At 33.8% G+C, this 26,817-nt stretch overlaps 1 protein-coding gene across 5 annotated transcripts in view; it reads right to left on the minus strand.

The window, feature by feature from the left end:
- LRP1B (LDL receptor related protein 1B) overlaps positions 1 to 26,817 on the minus strand; it is a 1,812,874-nt gene that overhangs the window by 196,849 nt on the left and 1,589,208 nt on the right. For all 5 annotated transcript variants that reach the window (XM_044768977.2, XM_070507612.1, XM_070507613.1 and 2 more), the window contains exons 61-66: positions 13,321 to 13,509; positions 12,335 to 12,483; positions 7,045 to 7,138; positions 3,404 to 3,520; positions 3,166 to 3,285; positions 1,597 to 1,716 (exon numbers count right to left, since the gene is read on the minus strand). In XM_044768977.2, the coding sequence (XP_044624912.2) occupies positions 1,597 to 1,716; positions 3,166 to 3,285; positions 3,404 to 3,520; positions 7,045 to 7,138; positions 12,335 to 12,483; positions 13,321 to 13,509 (789 nt within the window). The remainder of the gene's footprint in view (positions 1 to 1,596; positions 1,717 to 3,165; positions 3,286 to 3,403; positions 3,521 to 7,044; positions 7,139 to 12,334; positions 12,484 to 13,320; positions 13,510 to 26,817) is intronic.

Consider the following 26,817-nt stretch of genomic DNA (forward strand, 5'->3'; position numbering starts at 1 on the left):
TGATGCTTTTGTGTCAAATAACCATGATTCAAGTGCCAGTTGCACCACCTGCTAGCTGTGGGACTTTGGGCAAGTTACAGGACCATCTTGGTCCTCATTTCCTACAGCAATCAAATAAGGATAACAAAGAGATTGCTAGGTAATCACTGTAAGCCTTTAACACACTGCCTGGACCATATAGTAAATACCAAAAAAGATTAGGCATTATTGCTATTAGGGCAATTGATAATTGTCAGTTTGAACAATATAACCTACCAAAACCATTAAATCCCATCAAAGTGAGGAGGAAGAAGGAGAACAAAATATAGAAATAACATTCCAGCCAAGCAATTCTTCAGATAATTAATATAAGTCATTACTGCGCTTTACTTTGGGTCAAAATACAAAAAACACAAAAGAATACAAAAGACAACAGAGCAAAGCCAGTAATAAAAAGCAGTTTGCAAAAGCCCTTAATAATTATTATGAACAAGTCAGTGATGAATGTAGTTTGAGACCCTGTGAACTGATTATGAAGACCAACTGCACAAAGTGGTAAATGGTGGTTTTATGATACTGTGATAAGCTCTACTGTCCCAGTTCAATATTCTGAAGACACAGTTATATGGAAGACTCTAGCCGGAAAAACATAAAGATGCATCATCGCCAGTGATTATATATGTAGCTCATGAGTGTTGTTCAATATAAATGGAATTTCAGAGAATCTAAAGGTTCATTATTTTCATTTCTCCCAGAAGAGTTAATTAACAGCAGTGTGGAATCTAGCAAATTCATTGAACATAATTTTGTTTGTGAAACCTGGGAGTCTGATCTTTAGTTTGGGCACATTTTATCTTTTCTAATCAATTACTAGATTAAATGCCTTTTTGCTTCCCCAAAGATGCCAAGTCCAGTGTATTCACCTACAAAACAGCCTCAACTAATGTTTAATAAATGTTGATAAAATGAATTACACATAACAACTACTCCTCATTTTTGTCTTGCTGTTAATATTTTCAAGATAGAACCAAATGCATTAAACAAAAGGAATATGTTCTCCATATAAACATTTGCAATGTTAATTAAGGAATAGATATTGTAAATAAAATAATTGATTTTAAGTGAAAATATTAATGTTTCAGAAACAAATGCTAACTCAAGTGATCTATGTCATCCACTAAAACAGACCAGATGCTTTTATTATCTTTTCCTTTTTCATTTATAATGTTTAAGAATGAACAATAATCACTGAACGAATGTAAAATGATATGTATGTAAGCAGGAAAATGAAGTCTACAACAATATGAAAAGAGTTTCATTGTTTCTACTCATTCAATGCTAATACTATGCACATTCTCTAACATAATAAGATGATAGCTTTATCCTACCTTTTTGATGTTTTTAGAAACAATTTTGACTTACACTAAACAATACTTACTCTTCTGCCTTACCGCGCCATGCTTTTCATAAAATAGCTAACCTCAGGTTGTTGTGAACAAAACCTTCTCATGTGAGACTTCAGTTTCATCAGAACTGTGTTCTAATTCATTTCACTATGGCCATCTCAGATGACGACACAAACACAATAGGTAAGAGCCACAGTCACGAAACACTCACCACAGTTGGCCTCATCTGATGCGTCTGCACAGTCTGGATCTTCATCACAAACCCACAGCTTGGAAATACAATGTTTGGTAGTTTTACACTGGAAATAGTCTGGAGAACAGCTGTTTTCAGCTTAAGAGGAAAACATCTATTAAAATGTAGCTTTGGATAAGAGCAGATATTTTATTTAAAAAGCAATTAGACAAACAAATGTTTAACACAGTCAACTGAAAATGTATCATCTTTAATTAATAAGTCTCCGAAAGTGAGGAGTTTTAACTTTTAATTATCTGTAATATATTCCTAATATCCTTTCTAGCAGAAATAAATAATTCATATTTCTGCAATGATGCATTTGATAAAAATCAGTTTTCAAAACAAGCCCACCTTGACTAGATATTTTGAAACTAACTTTAAAAAGAGAGAATTGAAGGTCTTTCACAATAATTTTTTCCAGATAAATAAATTTAAGAATTTATACACATGCATTTTTATAAATGGAAAAAGACTGAAATTGGACAATATTAGTGAACGAGGAATTAAAAAGCATAAAATTATCAAAATCTCTAGTTGCGTTGAGTTTTTTTGAGGGAAGAGGTGAACATCTGACTCAGACTGTAAACTGCATCATAAATCCTAGTCAGTTTAATGGATCAGCTTCTAGAATGGCTAACCATAAAGAACTGGTACTGACTTTGCTCTGAATGCGCCATCTTAATCAAATTGCTGGATGACTGCACATTATTTACTGATAAAAGTTTTAGGGGAATAAAATAAAACTTCAGCAAGACAGAAATGGTGACAGCAGTTCTGTTGAAACCCTAAAATTTGACAAGCGCTCTATCGCTCAGATCCTGCATGTAAGTGTGTGTGTCTGTGTGTGTGCACGCATGTACCTGCTTACCTATGTGCACACGTGTATGTATATGACATATGTTCTGCCTTCCATTTAATGTATTTTGATTTTTGGTGGAAGATGAAAAAAAGACATGAACAGAATGGAAAAATATTTTACTATTGTTCTTTGAAGTAGCTTGTTAAGATACTTTGAATACAGCCTTATTTACACTTTTTAATAAGTAATTTTGTTAGATTATTTTGCCCAGATTGTGTTTCTTATCATACATTCAATATGCATTTTATGGGGAAAAGCAATCTCTAATTAAAAAGGGGTTGATTTCAAGTAACTGATTAATCAATAGAAGAAAATTATCTATAGCTACTTAATATGGCCAAAAGAAATCAATTTATTAAAAAACACCATAACCACTTGTAGTGTAGTTTTTGCTGCTTCTCTTAAGTATGATGTAGATGAATGCCTGTTGTGTCATGTTCATTGTAATCTACAGTGAGCTTTGTAAATAAATAATGCACATGTTTTAATGTTCTTTATATTCTTTACACGGAATTTCTTAAGTAACCTAACCCAACCCATTAGGCACCCATTTGGAATTATTTGCCCATAACTGCTGTCATATTTTTTTATACTGTACGAATTCATGGTGCACAATAATAACTTTTGGACCAATTTCAGCTGAGAGTTAGAAGTTCGACAGGACAGGACATCTTAAGGTGACTTACGACAGTCCCTTTCGTCTTCCTCATCCCCACAGTCATCTTGTCCGTTACATCTGAGGTTTACCGGAATACATTTCTGGTTCTTGGTACACTTGAACTGACCTGAGAGGCAGACATGTGTGTCTAAAAGACAGAAAGAACAACAAATCTGTGCTGAAAATGTGTCTGAATTTAAATCAGTGCCGACATAATCAGCTAAGAATTAGACTGATGTTCCTTAGTTAACAATTTAATCACCTACCACAGTTGAGTTCATCAGAATTGTCTCCACAGTCATTCTCTCCATCACAAATGAAAGCAGGCAGAGCACAGAGACCAGTTCCACACTGAAATCGACCTGGTTGACATTTAAATTCAGCTAGGGAAGAAAACATATAGTATCATGGAATGACAATCTTAGCTCATGACTTCTTAAACAGAGCTTTTCTGACATTCTTTTAAAAATATTTATTATATTATTATATTAAACACATCCCAGAGCACAATGTGAATGTCTCGCATCTAGATAGCTACTAGATTCAGATGTACAGTTAAGCTATGAGCAACTCAGAGGGCCTCCAGATTACATTTCATAAATTAACAGTAAAAAGAAAAGTATTAACAACATATCAATATTAAAAATATGTTTGAAAACATAAATGTCTCCTCATTTCAAAGAAATGATATTGAGAGGTTATGTGGCAGAGTAGAATTTAATGTAATTTTTAAAAGTTATTCCAATATCATTTAAAAAAATCGTTTCTCTTTGACCACTTTTCTGCCTGCGATGTATTAGAGAGGAACATCTGCCCTCAATACATCTTCTCCAGCACTAGTTAAAACTAACGCTTCCTATATCTATCACGTTTTAAATTAGATTTATTGATATTCATTCCCATAGTCCTCTTAGTACATATGGGGACAAAATCTTGTAAATAGTAAAGACTTTTATAAACCATACATATGTTATTATAGTAAATAACTCCCAGATGATAATGCATTTGTTGCCATATTCTTTGAGTTTATATAAGGGATAATAATAACAATAATAATCATAACATAAGATCTACTGAGTACTCTATATCAGGCACTGGGCTAGGCCCTTTCACATATAGTTACTAACTGGATCTCATCATAGCTTTCTCACCTAGGCATCACCATGACCATTTTATAATGTTTAACAAGGAAAAATGTTAAGAAGTGAGGAAACTAACCCTCAGGGATATTAACAATTCACCCAAGTGTGTACAAGTTCCAAGTACCAGACTTGGAATTTAAATCTCGATCTGACTCTGAAGTCTTCTCAGAAACCATGTTGCTTGCAATAAAACACTTATCTGTGACTGACGATACTAATGTATGTTACTAATCACTGACTTTGAGATTAATAATATGCTATTCATTAGTTCAAATTAGTCAATCAAACATTAATAAATGCTATTTTAAACCTTCTTTGGGAAATAAATTATGCTTTTATAATTACAGTATTAATTAAAAATTTCCCTAACATTAAAAAGAATTATTCGTGATACTTGCTTGATTTCCATAGAAGAGAGTTCTAAAATTTTGAAAGTCATTTACACCCAATCTGTAACATTTATTAATTAATCACACTAAATGTTTAAACTGTGTGATACTTAATTTTCTCATGCTCTAAACATGTGCATTTCCTCTATTTCTTGTTGCTTCCTATATGATTTCTTTTAATATTCCTTTGCTACCAAAACGACCTTCCCAGAAGAAGGGTTATAACTATTAAAGGAGTTTCACGCCTGGGAAATAACAAGGAAACCTATCTGACCTTTAAATGAGTCTCTAGAATGATCCTTGGTGTATTAAAGTATCATAGGAAATGTAATTACAAACATATGATGCCAGAGAATTCTTGATGCATCACTCTTAACCACGTTCATGTAAATAATATTACTGAAATTTGGAAGTATGTGAACTTCGGATCAAGAAAATTACAGATATTATCAGTGGCTCTTAGCACCTGCAAATTTTGACGATGTAGCTACTCAGAAATGAATTCTAAACACTCTCAGATGCATGTACATCATTTTCCACCTCGCTATGACTCTCAACATAGTGTCATGCCTCCAGATGTTCAATGCTGTTAACCCGTCAACTCCAAGTAAAAGAGCATTTACTAAAAGATCACAGAGATAATGTCACCAATAAAAGCACATAGTATTGGTATTTCACCAGGATAAGAATCGTACAGAGACTCTTAGATAGCAGATGCCTCTTTGGTTACCCTCAAAAGACATTAAAGTTATATTTGCTCATTATACATTCTGAAAGTAAATGTGAAAAACTCATTATTATAAATCTGTAGTTAATTTCTCATATCAGTATGATTACAGCATCAAATTTTGGTCATGATTAAAATTAGAGTTCAGGAGCTACAAATATTTTAGAAGGGAAAGCATTGGGTGCTATTGACTTTGTCGGCAGGTCATTACGGTACTATTTCCTCAGAGAACACGTTAGTGAATCTGAGCAAGAGAGGTCATCTTATATGAGAATTAAATTAACACATTCATTCTTGTTTATTTCTATAAATTACAAAAATAAGTTGTATTTATTTTATTTACTATGCCGTAGGAAAGTTTCCTTTATTGTGGGGAAATTAACAACTTTTTTAATGAGTAAATCTCAACTGGTGACCAATATAATTTCTTGCTCCTTGATATTCTTTTTAATTCAATAACTTGAAAAAAGAATAATTCAGACATAACAGTACACCTATCTCATACAGATACTACTCTTTATGCATTGTCTATCATAGTGTAAACAAAAACTGTATTAAAAAAATCAAAGAGCAATGACCCTTTCAGAAACATAAAAAGAATATTAGAAAAGCAATGACTTTTATGATTTTTTCCTTCTCATTGAATATATTCTTATCGCTTTCAAACATATAAATGAATTAAGTGAAACAACTTCAAATGTTTGATACATTTGGTAGTGACCAGAGAAATCGAATACAGCTCATCTAAGTAACTATCTAGAGACCCTAAATTTGAAACAGCTTTGTAATTATGTGGTGGAAAGTTCTACAGCAGAAAGTAGCTAGCTTTCACTAAGACAGCATGCTGTCTTTCTTTAGTGCAAGCCTAAGGATCTTGAACTCAATTGTCAAGGCCAAATCATGGCAACCATCCACTGAGATGTTGAGGGATTATTGTGATTGACTACAAGCATCTTCAACTTGACAGGACAGTATTGCAGTGACCCAGGGAGTGAACTATAAAAGGCTATCAATGAAAAGTCTGCTGATTGTCCATTACAACCAAAGTTACCAAAGATAGCTTAAAAAAAAAAAGCAGCACGCAATCATGCCAATGACAGTCAGATGTCAAGACATAATTGGTAGCCATTTTAAGGTAACTACTAAAAGCATACTAGATTGCCTAACAGCAAACTAATGATTTATATAGGAAAAATTTGACTTTTAAAGAATTTTCAGTATTTTAATACTGACAGAAAAGGTGAAAGATAGTATCCCTTAAAGTTAAGATTTTAGTTGTTGAGTGTTGTTCTGAAAACTTTCCCATTTTCACTATTAATTTGGTGATATATCAAGTCAAAATCATGGTGATTGTTACTCTACTGATCATTACATGAAGAATGTAGTTATTCTGCATGTAAGGAAATTTGGGAGAGAAAAAATTAACATGACTTGCTGATGATGCCATTCTAAATGTAACAGTTATCAGGGACATATCCAAGACAGTGCAACAATTTTTGTTGTATTTTTGAAAATTGACATATAAAACCTTTTTATTTCAATTTTGGAAAAATATCAGAAGGTAATACTTCAGATACAGCTTCAATTTTCCAGGTTTAGGATTTAAGGAGTTCTAACTTCTAAATTCCCATATTAGCCAATGTACTCACGACAGTCATCAGGTTCGTCTGATCCATCACCACAGTCGTCCACAGTGTCACATTTCCACCAGAATGGAATACATTTATCAGTTTTGCAACGAAACTTTAAAAAACAAGGGAAAAAAAGTTGAAGAACCCTACTCACATATAGTGAATATTTAAAAACTCACTGGGGCGGAGTAGCCCAGCCTGCTCTCTTGCTGCAAACGTGAACTATGGTGGTCTTACAGCACTCCACAATAGAGAAAAAAATGCAAAACAAGCAGCAAAATGATCCACCAGGAAAAAAAACGTTGTTCAGGAAAACCTCCTGAGATTTTCTGAGCACACACAAGCTCATACATTTGCATATTGTATGCAATTGCTTTCCCACCACAACAGTTGCATAGTCGCTACAGAGACCATGTGGCCCGCAAGTTTAAAATATTTCCTATCTGGTCCTCTATAGAAGAAGCTTGCCAAACACTGAATAGAGTTAAAAATCATCAGGAATATCAGGAAAACGTATTCAGTTGAACTAATTTAGTTAATTTGAATTAACTTAATTGAATTGCATTTTCTTAGGAATCTTGGAAAATTCCATTAACATCTCTCAGTCTCTGTTTCTTAGCTACTAAATGAGGAGTTGAAGACCATCTGGAGGATCCTTTCCAGCTCCGTCATGCTATGAACCTGTGGATTTCCTGAACATTAAATATACTGCCTTTACCACAATGAATATCTGCCCCACTTAAAAATTTAAGAATATTCTAAAGCAGTGGAGATCAATATAGTGATTTTCAGGTTTTAGAATTCTTAATAAATACACATGATCTTTTAGGATAAATAAGAGAAATTGTGATAATTAAAAAAAATAAGGCGGCCATAGGTGTTTTGCTATTCTATTTTTTAAAGTAGATACAAGAAAACTGCTGTAATAAAACTTGTTCTCAAGATTATCCAAAAAACTATTTATTATTTATTATTGTGTTTTATTTGGTCTATTGTCCTTTCCATTTAAAATAGTTAAAGAAACAGTAATAAGAAAAATAATAACTGTATTATGTATAGGAAGAGAATTTTTTTAAGGAAGATTAACCCTGAGCTAACTACAGCCAATCTTCCTCTTTTTGCTGAGAAAGCCTGGTCCTGAGCTAACATCCATGCCCATCTTCCTCTACTTTATATGTGGGACGCCTACCACAGTATGGCATGCCAAGTGATGCCATGTCCACACCCGGGATCCAGGCCAGTGAATCCCAGGCCACCGAGAAGCTAAACGTGCTCACTTCACTGCTGCGCCACCTGGCTGGCCACCCGGAAGAGAAATTTTTTAACTCTTCTCTTTTAAAATGAAGCATCAAGGTAAGGATGAACAACAGAGAAGTTAGTTGAAAATGTTGTATGGCAATATTTACTTATAGGCTATTTAGCACACAGGTGACTGGCTGCTGAAGAAAATTTTCAGGAAGTTATTATTGCACGTTATTTTTATTAAGGAAGGTGATCTGAGCTCAAATTTCATCCCCTGAGCCAGAGCACTGAATTATTGTTCTTGCTAACTTCACTACTAGCCCAAGAAAGCTCAATTTATTCCTTAGTGCTCTCAAACCAAAAACTAATCCCTTTCTTCAGAACATTCAGTTCTAAGCTTACCTTCATAAAAGAGAAGAAACTAAAGAGAATCCTACTTTCCATACAGAGAGCACGTGTATCTGAAACATTTGCCATTAAAAGATTCACTTTAAACTATTAAAACTAAGTAATAGATAAAGTTTAGTAAATTTCTTCTAGCACTATCAAATTTTTTTCTTCTTTATTTTAATAGAAATGCAATGAAAAGTATATATTACAACATTCATCTGGAATTGAAAATGGATAATTTTCTAAAATTCATTACTTCCCTTTTGAAACGTTTCTTTTGCAATTCCTACACGAGTGATTGAAAGAAAGATCAAGGTGGCATTTATCTTATGTTGCATGCCAGACAGATTTGTAATATAGAAAAATATAGCCTAGGTTCAATTTCCTCTAATAAAAATAGATTAGCAAGCTAAAACTTTGTTCATTTAAAATACTGTTCCTTTTTTCAAGTAAGAGAGAATTTGGTGCTAGCCTTTGCTAAACCCGTCTGGATATCACGGATTTGATTCAGGGTACAATTACATATTTTTTAAATAAGAGAGTAGATTTTTTTCCCCCAGTGGCAATATGGGAGGGAACAGAGCACTGTGAATCCAAGAGAAGATCTGGCTGTTGACTGATTTTCCCATATTTGCTTAGCCTGTGGTTATGTCTGTTGTGGTTTTCACAAATTGCCAGAGGAAAAATATTACATTTATAGATAGTGACTGTCTGGGGATATAAGGCTAACTCTGGAAGCAATTGCCCTGAACATTAAACATTTCCAAGTCATTACAGTATATCAAAGTATATTAGTCAGAGGATTTCAGGTCTCCTGAGTATATTCAAAGTCTTCCCAATCAACATTTGAAAAATACCTAACATATACATTTTTAAATTCACTAAATAGTTCTGATTTAAATAAACACCAACCATTGGAATTACATATGATATGATGATTTTGCTTGCCATTTCATTTTTAATAAGAACATAAAAGGGTTTTGAGTTAAGAGAAAGCTAGGGTAAAATATATTTGCTATGTTACTTTTTATGTTAATCAAGATTTTATTCATTACCCTCAGAGAAAAATCTCTTCTATTTTGTGTCGGAGCTCCATTTTTTCATATTTATATATAGTGACTTTTTAAAAAAATTAATGCTAAATATAAACATAAAACATTCTTCATGGTAAATGTTCTCCAAGACTAATATCTTCACAAAATAAATTGCAGACTGCAATTATCACCCACAAGTAGAAGCTATAAAGAAAATACCAAATACATGTCTACTAAAATGGTCACAAGGATAAAATGCAAATCTCACTACAGTGAAAAGTATCCACTTAAACGATAAATAAAGCCATTTTTTAAATTACTTTTTATTTCCTAATTACATTTATTTAAATTTAATATTCGAAGTGATTAGTGCTACAAGAATTAGATTTAATTTTGATTTTTATATAGATTTTCATATGTTCATTTTCAGTCCTAATAGAATTCTTATTGATTTGCCTATTTTATTTTTCTAAAAATCAATACTTTGGGGGGGGATATATCATTGGTTGCAATCATTAGATGATAACAAATCAAAATCACTTAGTAAGATGAATTAAAAATGCAACAATTTTCCTCAGAATTCTTTATGGTATGATTCTGAAATACCTAGATTATTTCCTCTCTTTCAATTTCTACCTCACCAAAAATTGTGTTTCTATGAACTGACTTTTCTCCAAGATGTGTGCAGTAGATAGTTTTTTCCTCCCATTACATCAGAAAAGAATCAGAGGTAAAAAGGCTGCATAAACCATAAGACTTACAGAGACAACCACTAACGGACTGTTAGCTATTCTTCATTAACTTTTTTCTTAAAGATGAAACAAATCAAGTGATAGTTCTTTTTTTAGGAAATATTACTGCAAACAAAGACATCTGACCCAGAATTTGATTTTTCTGTTCTGTCTCACTATTGTTGAATATTTAAAAAATTTGTGCAAAACATATTGGAGGTATTTGAAAATTGTAAATATTTTAGTGGTGTCATCGTTGATAGCAAATTGAGAAATAATTTAATTATATGAAAAATACTTTTCTAGTTTATTTTCATTTTTCATTTAATTTATTGGATTTTTTGGCATTGAATAAACATAATTATAGGTTTTCCTATATAATAACCTAAAATGTTTTATTCCTTTTGTGACTACAATACAGCTGATGTTTTACTATCTATGTCTTGCTGTTTGAGATGTTCATCTGTATTTCTAGCACCTTTCGGCTTCACTTTATTTCCAGTCGGCTATTGAGCCTCATCACACTGTAGTGGCTTAGGCAGGCATTGACTCTCTACTGTCACCTATGGCCTCAACAGAGTGACTCACGGACCGCTCTAGAGTAAGCATCAGAGGTTATATCAGAGGAACCTGGAGATTAAGCTGAAAATCCGTCTAAACTAAATAGCACTAAGAGGAATTATTTTTTAAAATGTTTTTTAAAAGATGTGATTTCTCCTTTAAATTTTACCCCTAGGAATAATTAGGTAGCTGACTGTATCTCTCATAGTGACTTACATTCCAGTTCTCTAAAAATAATGTAGTTTGTTTACCCAAACACTTAGGGGATTACAATTAAAACAACACACTTTGTAAAGAAAGCAGAGATAGTGACCTGTGCTTTCAACTGGACATCAGAACCTCCTGATGGCAGCTCACACTAATTGCACACGTACTCAAGTATATTCTAGTTGCAAGGGTAATAACAACACTTAGTATGCAGTAGGAACTTTTCTCATGTAATCTTCATAACAATGACTTGGAATATTATCATCCCCGTTTAAAAAATGAGAAAACTGAGGCTCTAAGAAGTTAAGTAACAAACCCAAGGTAATCCTGCCAATTTAAAGCAGAGTTAGGGTTATGGCCACACTCCGTCTGGCTTCAGAGTCTGTGTCCTTGAACATTACACATACTGCCTCTCTGGAAGAGGTCCAATCTTTTGCATTTGTACAATGCTTTAATATATGATACTCCTACTCACAACTTGAGAGGCATGTTGAGGTAGTATTAGCTTTTCCATTAAGTAGAAAATTTAATTTCTTGGCTATCTTTACTAAAAATAATTACATTTTGAAGAAAAACAGGTTTCAGAGGGAGTTGTTTAGATCACACAACTTTTCATATCTAGAAAATCACTTTCCACCCAATTCATCTTTTCCATATCACTTGCTCTGAGAAATGAGAGAGAGGTGGAGATGGTGATACAGAGCAAATTATCTAGGAAGATTTTTTCTTTGTTTGTTTAAACTGCCTTAATCTTAGCCCAATATCTTAGCCTCAACCCTATGCCTCAATCACCTTGTCATCTTGTAATATGTCAAACCTCCTTTGAGGATTCTGCTATGCGCACTCATGATTTGCACCATCATTCTGTGTGGATCTGTGCAATAATGGGTTTCATTTATGTTTTTGTTTTGCTTTTCACCTCTATTTATGCTTCCTAATTCCTAAGTTCCCATTTGAACAATATTCACCTAACTGCTTTTCCCTTACTCTGTGACCCTATCTACAACGTATGGAACAATTATCGAATATAATGCCGAACAAAAAAATTGATGTTTCAAAGATGGCTTAAGTAAACAAACAAAACTCAGGCAAAACTTTTATCACCCATACATCCCGTAGAATGATTGCTAGACCTCTACTCACCTGACTGGCTGTGCAGTTGGATAGGCACGTCCTGTTATCAGCTGCGAGATAGAAGTTGGTGGGACACGCGCAGGTGTGAGTCTTTCCAGGGGCTAAAAGGCACAGATGACTGCAGCCTCCATTGTTTATCATGCAGAGATGTTTGGAGACTACAGATGAGAAAGAAATAACAACAAAACAGGATAATCAAGCCCAATAATATAATATAGGATTACCGATGGGACATTTAAGCTTCATAACTTGTATTTGAATACAGCTTTGTTATCAAGAACTCACCAATATTATAAACATAATATTCTTTTGCTACAAATTCTACTTATTGTCCAATGGCATTTATTTTAATATTAAATAATTTTAAAGATGTGGTTCCATAAAAACAAGCACTTTGTAGAAAAAATTGTCTATCATAAAAATAGACTAGAAGCATTTGGATAAAGACATACATATGTTTAGAAATATAAATGTAAAATAAAACAATGATCTACAACTAAGAATGCAATGGCTTTGTTTTCTACACCAAATATGTGTTTTAGGCAAAATAATCAAAGATTTCTTCCATAGGGCCTGATAGAATTCCTAATAGACATATGCTTAAGTAAACTTGATATAGTCTTCATTTTTAGAGTCCTAGAGCTACTTAAATATAATTCCTTTCATCCAGTATTCCAGAAACTAAGGCTCCTAAACTATTTTGTAAATAATCTCAAGAATGCAGTCTCCACTTCTCCAACTATGTTTTATTATCATTTCAGCTTAACATGATTTCAACAAACCAACAATTCTTTGTACTATTATTGAACTTGTAATCATATCCCTTAATAGCAATACTTGATATCAACTCAATTCATTCCATACAATTATGCTAAATAATGAAATCTGGTAATCTTTCTCAAACATAAAATTACACTTAACCTTGGAGGAAACAAAAATGGAATGTTACTAAAAGATGTTGATGCATTTATGGAAATCATGGAAAGAATAATTACCATCAGGTTGTCTATAAGAATGATACACCTGGATATCTGTGATGGCATGCCATGAGTTAATCAGTGAGAGTCTGTCTGCTCCCGAGGTTTTATGGGCACGGCTGAGTGACTTGGTTTTCCCATCAGTCCAGTAGATGTAGTCTTCAAACAATGTTAGTGCAATCACCCCTGGAATGTCTTGATTAGGGACTGTAATAGGAGATGGTAAGATTAATGTTCAGTCTTGGAAGACTGCCAGTTAAAATATTCAATACTACATGGGCTGACAGATACAACTGCTACAGAACCTCATGTGAATAATTGTTGTGACAACCTGTCAGGCCAGCAAAGTTCTTTATTACCAGTTAAGAGAATGCAGAATCTGGCGCAGGAGTTTGCTTTGCTCAGATTTAGCTTGGTTCAACCACTGGGAAGAAAATGAATGCAATCCTTTTCACGAGTAATGGATGCTTTACCAGAAACAAATAACATCCAACATTTTAAAAGTTATATATATATATATATATATATTCCATCCAGTTGTTCCTAACTTAAATCCTTAAATCTACAGGTCATTGTACTGCTTTCTCCCTCTTTTAAATTAATTAAATTAAATATTCAGGATGAAATATCTATCTACCTGGAGATAGAGTGACTGCAAGACTACTATAAACCATTTTAGTCACTGAGATTTTATGAGTATTTTAGCTGGGATAGGGATGAAGGAAAATAAGTGTGACAGATAACAATGTATTATGCAGATTTAACAGTCATCAAACTGTTTAGTTGCAAATTAAAATTGTTTTATAATTATACCTTCATTATAAGACTGGGTTTAAATGCAAATAATAGATTGAGCATCACAAATGTGAATTTTTCATTCAAGAGATTCCAGGGTCCTATCAAGAAGACACACTAAATTTGTTTGGTTGTTTGGGATCAAATAATTTTAAACCGTCTAGAGTTTTCTTCAATTTTTTTTTTTAAAAGCAGTAAAGAAAATGGAAATTCCCTAATTTGTGCAAACATTCTGGCCTATTTCTCAGTTTTAATTTTCTGATCTACTTTTAGAAATTTTGAGAAAATGTTCATTAATGAAAAAAAGGTACTGTAAGTCCAGCAATATGTACTCTTTTATAAATTAGATTTTAATGACTGAGAATTGTTTGGCATATTCCTCATTTAGTATAACCGGAAAACTACCAAAATTTCAAATATGATTCACTCTTACTAGGGAAGTTTACAGCCTTATTTTTAAAATTCTGGGTATGGGGCCGGCTGGGTAGTGTAGCAGTTAGATGCGCACATTCTGCTTCAGCGGCCCGGGGTTCGCCAGTTCGAATCCCAGGTGCAGACATGGCACTTCTTGTCAAGCCATGCTGTGGTAGGCATCCAGAATATAAAGCAGAGGAAGATGGGCATGGATGTGAGCTCAGGGCTAATCTTCCTCAAGTAAATAAATAAATAAATAAATAAATAAATAAAATGCTGGGTAAATTTATATTGTAAACTAGAAGCAGAAATTTTATATCTGTTGATTGTTATTTTTATTCAAAAGAGTCAAATGTGACCAGAGAATTCACTATGACTCAGAGAAAACAGAAATAAGAGAAATAAAATGAGACTCTTCCAAATAGGTGACCCTTTAAGCAGTTGACTACTATTAAGGTACCGTCTAGCCAGAAATCCATCTCCAAACAGTTACTATGCATACGAAGGATGCAAAAATCAAGAAAAATCCAGATGTGCACTCTTTTGATACAAGTACTCACAACTGAATTATCTGTGTACGTCTGTAGAGATGGAGCCCATCACTAAAATGATAAGTGGAATTGGATAGAAAGATGAAAAGGACACTTTACCAGAATGAATTGTGTCTGAGCTGTTTGTACAAACTATTCCCTTTCTTCCCTTTGGCTGTATAAATTCATTCCAGAAAGGTAAAACAAATGTGGCAAAATGTTAACAATTGGATGAATTGTACTTATGAGTGATCATTATAACAATCTTTTAACATATGCGCACGTTTGGAAATTTTCAAAATAAAATAAAAATTTTTCAGAAAAAGTTGATGGCATCAGAAACATTCAATTCAGACTTCCTTAGATGCAAAGAAGTAACTACACCATTAAATACAGACTCAAAAAATTAATCACTTAAAAAAACTCAGTCCACCAGAGATTCAATTAACTTCTAGTGAAGTTCTTGTAAGAATTTGCCTATTAGCATCTCAAAAGTAGAATAGTCTTTTTAGCTAGTCAATAAGTAACTACAGCTGACACTTATTAAGCACTTCAGTGCAAGGAACTAGGCCAGTGGTTCTCAACGGGTTGGGGGGGCAATTCTGGCCCCACAACAAAGAATTATCAGGCCCAAGAATCAAAAGTTCTGAGGCTCAGAATCCCTGCAGTAGGATCTCCACTTTGTACACCTTACTTCATTTCATAACCACAACTCTATTGTGTGATAGTAAACCTCACTTTGCAGATGAGAAAGCTAAGATCTGCAAAACGTGGCCAAAGAAGGGAGCAAAAAAACTAGTAAATGAAGATACTGGTATTTGAATCTAAATCAGATTCTCTGGGTCCATAGTTCTTTGCCACTTTACCTTCTAGCACTCTCTTTATGGATTGAATTCTATTCCTCCAAAATTCATGTTGAAGCCCTAGCCCCCGGTATGACTGTATTTGGAGACAGGTCCTTTAAAGAGGTAACTAAGGTTAAATGAGGTCAAAAGACTGGCGCCCTAATCCAATAGGACTGGTGTCCTTATGAGAAAGAGAGACACCAAGGGTGTGCACATACAGGAAAGAGTCACATGAGGACACATCAAGAAGACAGCCACCTACAAAGCCAACGGAAGAGGCCTCAGGAGAAACCAAACCTGCCAACACCTTGTTCTTGGACTTCTAGCCTCCAGAACTGTGAGAAAATAAATTTCTGTTGATTAAACCTCCTAGTTTGTGGTGCTTTGTTATGGAAGCCCTAGAAAACTAATACGAGTATATAAAGCAATGGGACTAATTTCATAAGCTCCATGTGAAAGTCAGGTTATTTAATTAATTGATAGCAATTACACTGTTTATGACTTTCGGACCTGGGGCAATTTAAGTACTGGACAAATTTGCTACATCTAAGCTTGTAGTGAATCACCTGTGAGAAACCCTATGTTAGCAGAAAAGATAAACATATGGAGATCAGAGAGATGAACACTTATTTCAGAAGAAGGATGGCACATGGCTGAATGTACAGAGCATGCAGAAATGTCAGGTCAAAGTGAAGAAAATTAGTTCATTTGCCCAAAATGACCGTCTGTTTCATTCAATTCCTTGTTTGATATTGGCAATAAAGAACAGGACTATCACCAATAGCTTTATAAGCCCACTCCAGGCCTTCTCATTCGACAAACATGTTTATTTCTCAAACAGAATCAAACACAACCACTAGAGTATTCCTTCTTGAAAAACCAAACAAACTAAGTAAAAATACCATCTTGAGTTAACAGGAGAAATTTTAGTTGCACACATCTAACACTATACTGGCTCCAAAAAACTACTCTCTAAGAGATGTTGACAAGTTCTCTGAATACCACAGCCAATGTTGAACATCACACCAAACAAAAGAAAGCAAAACAAACAAACGAAATCTTTACATATTGCCTTTTTAGGGGTTCAGCTCATAACTTGGCAGTATGCCTCATTTCCTCTTTAGGACCTAAATCTCTTCACAAGAGTTATTTGACTATCTACTTAAGATTCTGTGAAAAAAATGCTATATATTAACTGCTAAATGATAAGTATAAATAAATGAATGCTGTGTTTGTTGTGCCATCAACATTTGAAGAGTTCAACTCGCATTGAGAATAAACAAGATGTTCCCAGTCAAAGCATCATATATTTGGTACAAGAAACTTTCCTGATTCAGAATAAGAAAAAGAAGATTGTTCATTATTTGTTGTCTCTTTATTTACTTATTTCTACCTTACAGATATATAAGTATACATATATACACATGCATGCATGTATTAGGTATGTGTTTACATATCCATAATATATGTTATATATAATTACAGATATATAAAGATCTATTTAAAAATATATATCATAATATATTATTATATATTACATAAGTATAATAATAATTATTAGTTATAACATAATTACATAATATATAATATATAGTACATATATACTATATAAATATATAATATATAATATATATATTATATATATATATATAAACAGCAATAAGAATATGATGGTATGAGAGGAACATTTAACAAACTCTTACTAAATATGGAGATGCTGTTGAGTTTATGGAAACAATAGTAAATGTTTTCTCTAAATGATAATAGCTATCCTTTATAAGGGAAAAACCATGTGACCACTTGTACATAAGACTGCCTTCGCTTACTTAAAAGAGCAATGTGAAAAATAAATTTAAGGAATCTCATTTGTAGGTATTCAGTAGAAACACAAAAAAAGACAGAAAAAAACAGGCCTGTCATGTGGGCTGCAGTTTAACAGGTACTCATTATACATTTAAAACCTATTTTAAAGCTGTTTCCTGTAGATAGGTCTCTAGTCTGTGTAACAGCATTATCTATTGTACTGTTTCCAGCATTCCACTCAAGCCCTAGGCTCCTAATTTTTCTTTCATAGACTGTATCTATCAGAAGAAAGGAGTTGATATTTTGCAAAAAATAAAAGCAAAGGAATACTCCTTTGTGGAGTTTTTCCCTTTTAGTGAAGTCGGATGCTATCCTGCTAAGGTTCCTAGTAATTATGGTAAACAGAAAAGGTGGAAATCCAGAATAAGATTTTGGCTTAACTGTTGCCTCACAGCTAGAGATACTCCATTACAATGCCCTTGATTATTCATTTTTTAGATAGTATTTATCATGCTAAACAAGTATATTCCTGGGTAATACCATTCTAATTTTATATTGAAGATTAATCTAGTTTTTGACTTAAGAACAAAATGCACCAATAACATAGTACTCATCTTTCATTGAGTTAAAATCTCATGGTTGGTGTTTTGGGTAGGATATAACATTGGATAATGGCAGATTCAACATGACATTGCCCATTGGGCTAGTACTTAAAGAGAAATTTCACTATTGATGCTCAATTTTCTCCTTCTTTCTCCTCTCAGATGTACTTTAAGGATCTAAATGTTATTTTAAAATATCACATTATATGCAGCAATCCTTATAATTTATTATTTAAAAATTACTATAAAGGCTTTAGTAATATTTTCAAAAGTAAAACAAAGGTCATAGAATGGAACACCAAATTTGGCAATTACTTTTATGAAGGAATCCAGATTACAGAGTAATTTGAGTATTGAGTTTTTTTCTTTAGTTATAAAGAATTTATGTATCGTTTGGAAGGAAATACCTGAATGATCCATTAAGGTCAACCCAGCCCTCGAACTAGGACTGACTAGGTTGGGAAACTTAACCTTCTACAACTTTAAAATTAACCAGCATATAATATAAAACATTAAATCCTCTCTTTTTCTTTTTAATATATTTTAAGACTCTCCCGTTTTTCTTATTCTTGATGCCATTACCCAAAGGAAAGTTTCACATTCGCTCACCTCTGAAATATTGCAGCACTATTCTAACTTTTCTCATTGTTATTAACCTTTTCCAATCTCTTTTGTATCAGTCAAGTTTCCTGTTGTAAACAGAGAACACAGTTTTAAATGATAACTGAAAAGAACCTGATAGAAGGCAGTCTTATCTGCAAGTGGTCATATTATTTTTCTGTTAATTATTTGCAGAGGTGTGGGCATGGCTAAAGGGCCAATGATGGCTTGTTTTCTCTTAGGTCTGTTACCAGAACCTGGTGAAAACTGAAGAAAAGAGAAAAGAGCAACCCAGGAAGAGCAGTGGCCATTTGGTAGAGGAACTCAACCACTGCTAAACCACTATGATTGGGTAGGGAGGAAAAGGGGATGATTAGACACTCTGACTACTTCCTTTGTCCACATCTAACCTCCTGCCAATGCTTCCCATGGATTAAACCCAATTTGAGGCAAGAAAGTGAAAGAGCACGGATGGTACAGTCCGTAGAAGTCAGCCTTTTAACAAAGACTGAGTCAGGATAACTAGAACGCCTTCCAGTTAATATTTCCAATATTTTTCTTTCATCTCACATATCTGTTCCCTGATCAAGAGCCATCAATGACACCCATCCCCTACGCAGTATGGTGCAAACTATTTAGCCTGACTAAAACATCTGTTTTCAGAAGGGAGGATCAGGATGCTCACTAATCCTCTCTTCTGAGAGACCCTGATACTAACAATTTTCCCTGATATCTTTCTAGAAGGATAATGTACAACAAGACAGGTAGAGAAGGCAGGGCATGAATTAAAGGAGTAGAGCATGAAAAACAGAAAGGAAGAAATGACACAAAGAAAAACAATTACCATTGACAAAATGAGGTGAGATTAAACAAAGGCTACAAAGAGAGTGTAGGCTGGTAAACAGATCATACAAGTAGACGATGGAAAAAAGTGGTTTAAGATGCCAAAGGAAGGAGAAGATTCATGACTGTGGTCAGTGGGTGGGTGGATAATGGTTTCTAGTTTACCAAGAACAACGGAGAAGAGTGGGTGGGTGGGAAAATGGCCACAGTAAACTAATTTCCAGAGAATGACTGCTGAGCCAGTAGCTTTAGTTACAAACGCCCTGTCAAAAAAGAGTGTGCTTTATGTAACCTTAGGGCCCAGGATGTTCCTTCTTTGTCAGTACTTATGTATACCCGTCAGTGTTACTGTTTGAAAAATCTTTTTTTTAAAAGTAATTATTTACTCAGAACCCTCTACAACGGGCTACAAAATGTTGCATTGAACATTTCCCTCCATGAACATTTTTCCTGCCTACTCTTTAGTAACAATTCTGCTTAATGGTCTCAGTACTCAAAAACACTTCAGGCAAATGGATCCAAAATCCATTGTTCAAAATGAATAAAAGCATTAAGAAATGGCAGGAACGCTAAGGATAGCCAACATTTTCAAATATTATGATAGAATGTCCAAAATTTATTATTTCCCATAAAAATACCATGATATTTCAAAAAGTTTATCCATCAACGAGACCTTGAAGAGGAGGAAAAATAAAGTTCTTCCATTCAGCATGGGTCATAGTACAGAGCAGATATGAGCTGATGCTACTGGGAGTCTATTATTTGAGGCTGCCTCTTTTGAATACTAACACTGATCAAATGCCCAAAAACAGTTATGTGTCCCTCCATAATGCAGTAGTTTATTGGGACAATTAAATGTATAACTTTTTGAAATGAATGTAACGTACGATGGCAAAATATAGAAATTATATAGAGCCATTCTTTAGATTAAAGCCATTGTCAAGAGGTTGAAGGCATCATTTGTTTAATCTTTTCTAGTATTTCTTGCCTCCTCTTCTCCACTTTGTCACCTCAAATAATACGTGCTCTCTATATAGATCAGGAATATTCAGTTTGATGCAATTCAATCCTTTCCCCTTTCTCATCTACACATTTTTAAATTATTCACAATAGAAGGTCAAATATGACCATTTTAATATTTAACATCTAAAAAGAGTATTCCTGTTAATAAATGGGAGGGTTTGTAAAGCAGGAAAATTATAGTACATTAATTTTGAAAACTAAACTGTGCCTATAAATATTTTCTCTCAATGATGACACAGCTCTCCAATCTCTGAAATAAGCAAAGCAACACTGCTTCATGCCCTTGGTAAAGATACATTCCTGTTGCTTTGAAACTTTCTGGGCCTTTCTGCTCGTGATAAAAACCTTCACAGACACTTGGAGATGTGTTTTCAGAGCTGACCATCAGAACTAAACATAAGAGTTACAATAATCCACATACATAAGCATTAGGAGTGTGCTTGTCAGAGAGTCCTAAAGAAAGCCGAAGCCTTTGAAAAGCACTTTGCCTTTGGGATAGGCATCAGGTAGAGCCATTCACATGAATTTATGTCTGGTCTTCCCACATTCCTACAATTATAAACATGCTTCTAGAATAAAAACAGAGAAGAGTGTAACATATTGCAAGCATTTTCAAATGTATTCTAGGTGGTCCCAGGAAAAAGCAGGGGTAAGGGAGGAAATTGATAGGACAGTCCTCCTCTGCCCCAGTTCCAACCTCTGCCAATTCTTTCAAGAAGTGCTGGAAAATCATGATTGATTAGAAGTCCTATTCGATGGATAAGGACACAGAACTATAGCACTGCAAAGCAACTTGCCTAAATTAGAGGGTAACCTGAATCAAAGACAAATCTACTGATCCCCAATATCCTACTGTGTCATATTTTGGATGGGTAAGGTTGTTGAAAGTGGGTGAAAACTCATAGTAAGGAAAAACAAAATTTTTCTATTTAAAAACATATGTGAAACATATGTGACATTTGCAATATAACAATCTATTTAAACATATACAAAATTTAATGTAACATATCCTATTCAAGAAATAAAACTGAAAGACATGATTGACATTGAAATTCTAAGACTCTTTAGAAATGACAGTTAATTTCAATTTATTTTACTGGTTCAGGAACATTTCTATTGTAACTGAATTGTATTTTGCTCCCTTCCATTAACTTTTATTGTATTGTAAACAGCAGCACATCAACACCGTTGTCATAAAATAGCCTGTGAAGTCTACTGTTCGTAATGGACTGTGAATGATAGGGATTTTTTTTTCAAAAGTACTAAAATGCAATATCTTACCAAGAAAGAAAGACTTTACTTCAATTTAAAAAAGAAAGAGAGAAAGCAACACTCTAGAATATTGTAAAATTGGAGGGTGTTGTTATTAACTTTCCTCCCTTTATTTGGTGGCCTTCAGCGGATATTTAAATTTTCTAAAAACTCAATACAACAGCTATTGAGTTTTAGGATAGACGAGCACAAAATACTCCCTTTGTCTTTTTCAGTGTGTTTTTCCCCTCAGCACAAAACCGTTTAAATATATTTTATGCTATTTCACCAGTAGCATGCTGAGATCTGGATTTCTTTTCCAACATTAATTAGACAATTACTGCATGGGTTATGATTTGGATTTTTAAATCCAAACACAGAATTGCCTTGTCATCACACAACCTGGATTCACAGAGCAATAAACAAACAACAGAGTTGGACTACAATATTGACACTTCAGTCTGAGGATCTTCAGGTCTAGGAGTACAGAAACAAATGAAGAGCTGTAGTCAACATAATTGCATGAAATTTTAAACAATTGTTCCATAAAATAAAAGACTGTTCAGTGATAAACTATAGTTTAGAATCACAGCCAATGGTTACTCCTCAGAAAAATTAGCAGTTACGAGTGTATATCTTTTCCAGTGTGCTGGATAAAATATGTACATGACCAATGATTAAACACAAGGTTAAATCATTCAATGATACAAAGAATATTCTGGAAAAAAATTACTAGAACAAATAAATTTTAACACTCAAGGTCAAATATACCTTTTGTTATCGTTGTTCAGACAGTATTTTCAGTCTTTTTGTCAAGAAACTAACTATGCCTCTAAGATATCTCAAGTTCAATGGCACAACTAACAGAAAATGAGAAAAACTACATCTGAATTTATGTACTTTAATACAAGCAGTCATAATGAAATTGTGGCCTAAATAGAATTTTCTGGTATTTAATTTTCTTTTCATTAAATGGAAAATGGAATCTCTAAGTCAAGGTAGATGTGCAAAGTGATTGCTGAAATTTTTCTCAGGAGATACTTGTAACCTATTTTATAGACATTCCATTCAGAGAAGCTTGTACTTTTTGGAATGCATAAAATTAATGACAAAAGATTTTTACTGTGGTCGAATTTCAAAAATTCTGTGACATGAATTTCCAAATAAGATTTAAAAGTTTCCCCACAGGCGGGAGATGTAGTCGTTTGGAAACAGCAAACTGTAACATCAAACTGTCCCACTAACGCAGGTTATACATTTCAAGCAACATTATTGCTCTCTTCACTCCCCCAAACAAACAAACACAAAACATATTTGCATTTAACAAGATAGATGCTTTCTTTTACAGTAATTATGTTCTGATGGTTTAAGTTTTTGTTTGTTTCTCATATTTTTGCGATTTATCTATGTCCACTATTTAAATCAATCTGAAGAAATTTAGATATGAATATACCTTTACTTGTCTAAGTGTGCATTTATGCAGTAACTGTTGCTATTAGAACCTATAACAATCAGGCAACAAATCTTCCATCAATTATCTGTTCAAAAACAAGGAGGCGGTGTAGAGAATGGAAAGAAAGCAGGCTTTGGAAAGACATCAGGATTCAAATTCTGATTTTCTCAGTTTCTACCTATTTGACTTTGGACAAATTACTTAACCTCTTTAAACCTATTTTGTTGCTGCAAAATGGCTTTAGTGGCACTTACTGCATAGTTGTTTACTGATGGGCTGACTAAAAGAGCATGTATTGCATCAAACACAGTTTCTTGAACACAGTAGGCTTCTAATAAAGCTATGAATTTATAAGAGGATGATTCCAGTTCTTCGCACCCCAGTAGTAGGCTAAGAAAATTTCCATTGAAAGCCAAAAACAATTAAATGAAATGGTATGTGCAAAACGTCTACTACAATGTAATGCTCAAGCACGTGTGTTAACTCTCTTACTGAATTGATCAGTTCACAAGGGTTCAACTTTAACAGAAGTTAATAACTTTTGCGATAATACTTGGAGACCTGAGAATTGAATTGACAATGTGAGATTTTCATCAAGGCTGAGTGAGGAAGCATTTGTGTATTACAGATTTCCAATCTCTCTCACTCTTAAAATGGAGAAGAACCTGAAGTCAAAACTTTGAGATTTGCTACAGATTCTGAAAGGGTTGTGTGGTTCACCTAACTGGAGGCTTAGAATTTTAGTTCTGGAATTCAGTCATTTTTCTTCCAACACCCTTATTTTTATAGATGAGGCAACTGAGACCCAGGGAAGTCATCTACCCTTTTCAGGGTGAGAAAGCTGAGTGGCAGTAGATCTCACCCCAACTAACCCTCATCCTTAGGTTCCCTAAGCTCTTTTAAAATCAGAAGGGTTCGCTTTCTCCAGTCTGAGGAGACTCTTTCATCTAAAGATCTGTATTCCAGCATTTTACTTCTTATCCAAAATCAAAGCCTAAAATTCTCTGAGAAGCTTGTGACTTGGGAGTGGTAAGGAATCTGTCCCAAATATACAGACCTACAAGAAGGATATTATTATTTAGAATCACTGTGTTCTTGTATAAAGACATATAAATTTAAAAACTGAACATATCAGCCTAGAGAACACTCTGAAATTGCCAAGTTTCTCATTGGACATATTTTATATCTCAAGAGAAAGTAGGCAGAGAGAGATTCACTCATTTGCAATCTTTCTTCCAGGTAAATTGTCAGGTGTTCTGAAATGTTGTAGGGAAAGAAACAATAGGGAGTGTTTAGTCACATCCTTAGAATTCCTTTTATGTTGACTCTTTTGTTAAAATTAATATACCTCTCATCAAAACAAAGCTTTCCAAGAAGAATCTCTATGCTATCCTTAGTTTGGTATTTTTTAATTCTTTGAAAAATGTACAAATATATGTGAAGTTAGGAAGTCATCAGAACTGTGAGCTCTTTTCCCCTAAGTGGATAATAATATAAATCATTCACTTAATATTTGTAACTTGATCCTCAATATTTCTGCTATTTTAAGCTTACAGATCTCTCCTATTTATTCTGCTAAATAACTATCGAATGTAACACTTTATCCCCATTCCCAGAGCTATAATCATTTCAAGCATTTTCTCCTAAAATATTTTAACAGACTCTAAATTGGTTGCCCTTCCAGGGTCTTTCATTTTCCATGCTGTTGTCAAATCTAATAATAGCACTCTATCACCTAAATGCCATCAATGGCTCCCTGCGACCTAAGGGATAAATTCCAAATTACTGAGCATACAAGGCCTGTCACAGTCTGGCCCCAATTTGCCCTTGTTTATCTAGTGTCATTATCTCCCTCCTATATGACTTCAAGTCATAGGAAAACTGTGTGAACCCCACGCTGTTTCAAGACTTGATTATATTTTTGCACATGCTGTTCCCTTTATGTGAAGAATCATTCCTACATTGCCCCACATGGAGAGCTTACACTACATCCATCAGACTTCTCAAAGAACCCCTCACTTCAGCAAAGTCTTTCCTACTCTAACCTGCATTTCCATAGTATTTTGTATATACCTCTAACCCCAATCTAATTTATGCCTTTACCTGCACATCAGTTTTTCCACAGTAAACTGTAAGTGCTTGAAAGACAGGAAATTACTCATCTTTGTAACTCCAAGGCCTAGCATAATGCATGGCACAGAAAGTGACATCAGTAAATGTTTTTTGAATGAGTAAATGAATGAATGAATAAATGGGCAGATCTAAAGGGAAGAAATCAGAGAAATTAAAAAAATGAACTAATGAAAGTTTGACTTACACTGACTCACTTATTCAGTAGTATGCATAATATTCTATGGCGTTATTATTATTATATTATACCATATTATTATATAATTACTGGAGTAAAAGCCAGTAGAATGATAGAGAGAGGCTTTAGGGAGAAGTTCATGAGACTAAGATTGTACATAAATGTTCCTAAGCTAGCAAATTGACTAATTTTTTTTTTTTTAATTTAGCAATGTAGTATTTGGACTTTGTAGGAAGGTGTGATAGGGTACAGGAGGTAGCAGAAAAAAATAGATGGAAATTCTCAAGGAAATTGCAAGTCATATGTACCTGAAAGGCAATCTGATCTATTGTTTAGGGCACATAATTCAGAACCTTTAGAAGTTCTTGGGCTGGACAATGATAATAAAATAATGCTTCATTTATGGAATTACTGTATGGTTTAAGTCAGAACATGTGCGTGGAAAAAACTTTCTAAACTGTAAAGTCCTATGTATGATTTAATTTTTCTCTATTATTAAAATTTGACTTACAAAAAAGCACCATAATTCTGAAATTTCTCATACACCCTTCATATTCTCAAATGACTTTGTCATGACTGGCATATCCCATTCTTTTGATGAACTCTGGCTTCAGTTTTAATAAACGAAATAAATAAGAACAACAATACTTGTCTGATTAAGAGAAAAAAAGAGGTCTGTGACCAAACTAATACAAAAGTTATTATTGATATATGTCTTGTTTTCCACCTCCAAATACACAACCAGGAAACTACAGCATTCTTTATGTTTTTATTAGGCAAACGCAAGAAGTAAAAGATGCTATTTTTCTTTACAAACATAGCAAATGAATGACTCTTTTTTTCATTGGCTGTGGAGTTGGCATAATTCAGGCTGTCTACAATTAGTAGCTCGTTAGTAACTATCAGGCAATTATTGGCTTGCATTCAGATATTGGCAGATGCCTGATAAGAAATAACGAGTTTTTCATTAGTCTTTCTGAGAAAGCCTTCAGGAGAAAATATTGCTGAAGGCAGTAACTCTTTCACTTTCTTTTTCTCCCGCCTTGAG

Source organism: Equus asinus, chromosome 4, assembly GCF_041296235.1.
Source record: "Equus asinus isolate D_3611 breed Donkey chromosome 4, EquAss-T2T_v2, whole genome shotgun sequence".
Taxonomy (NCBI): Eukaryota; Metazoa; Chordata; class Mammalia; order Perissodactyla; family Equidae; genus Equus; species Equus asinus.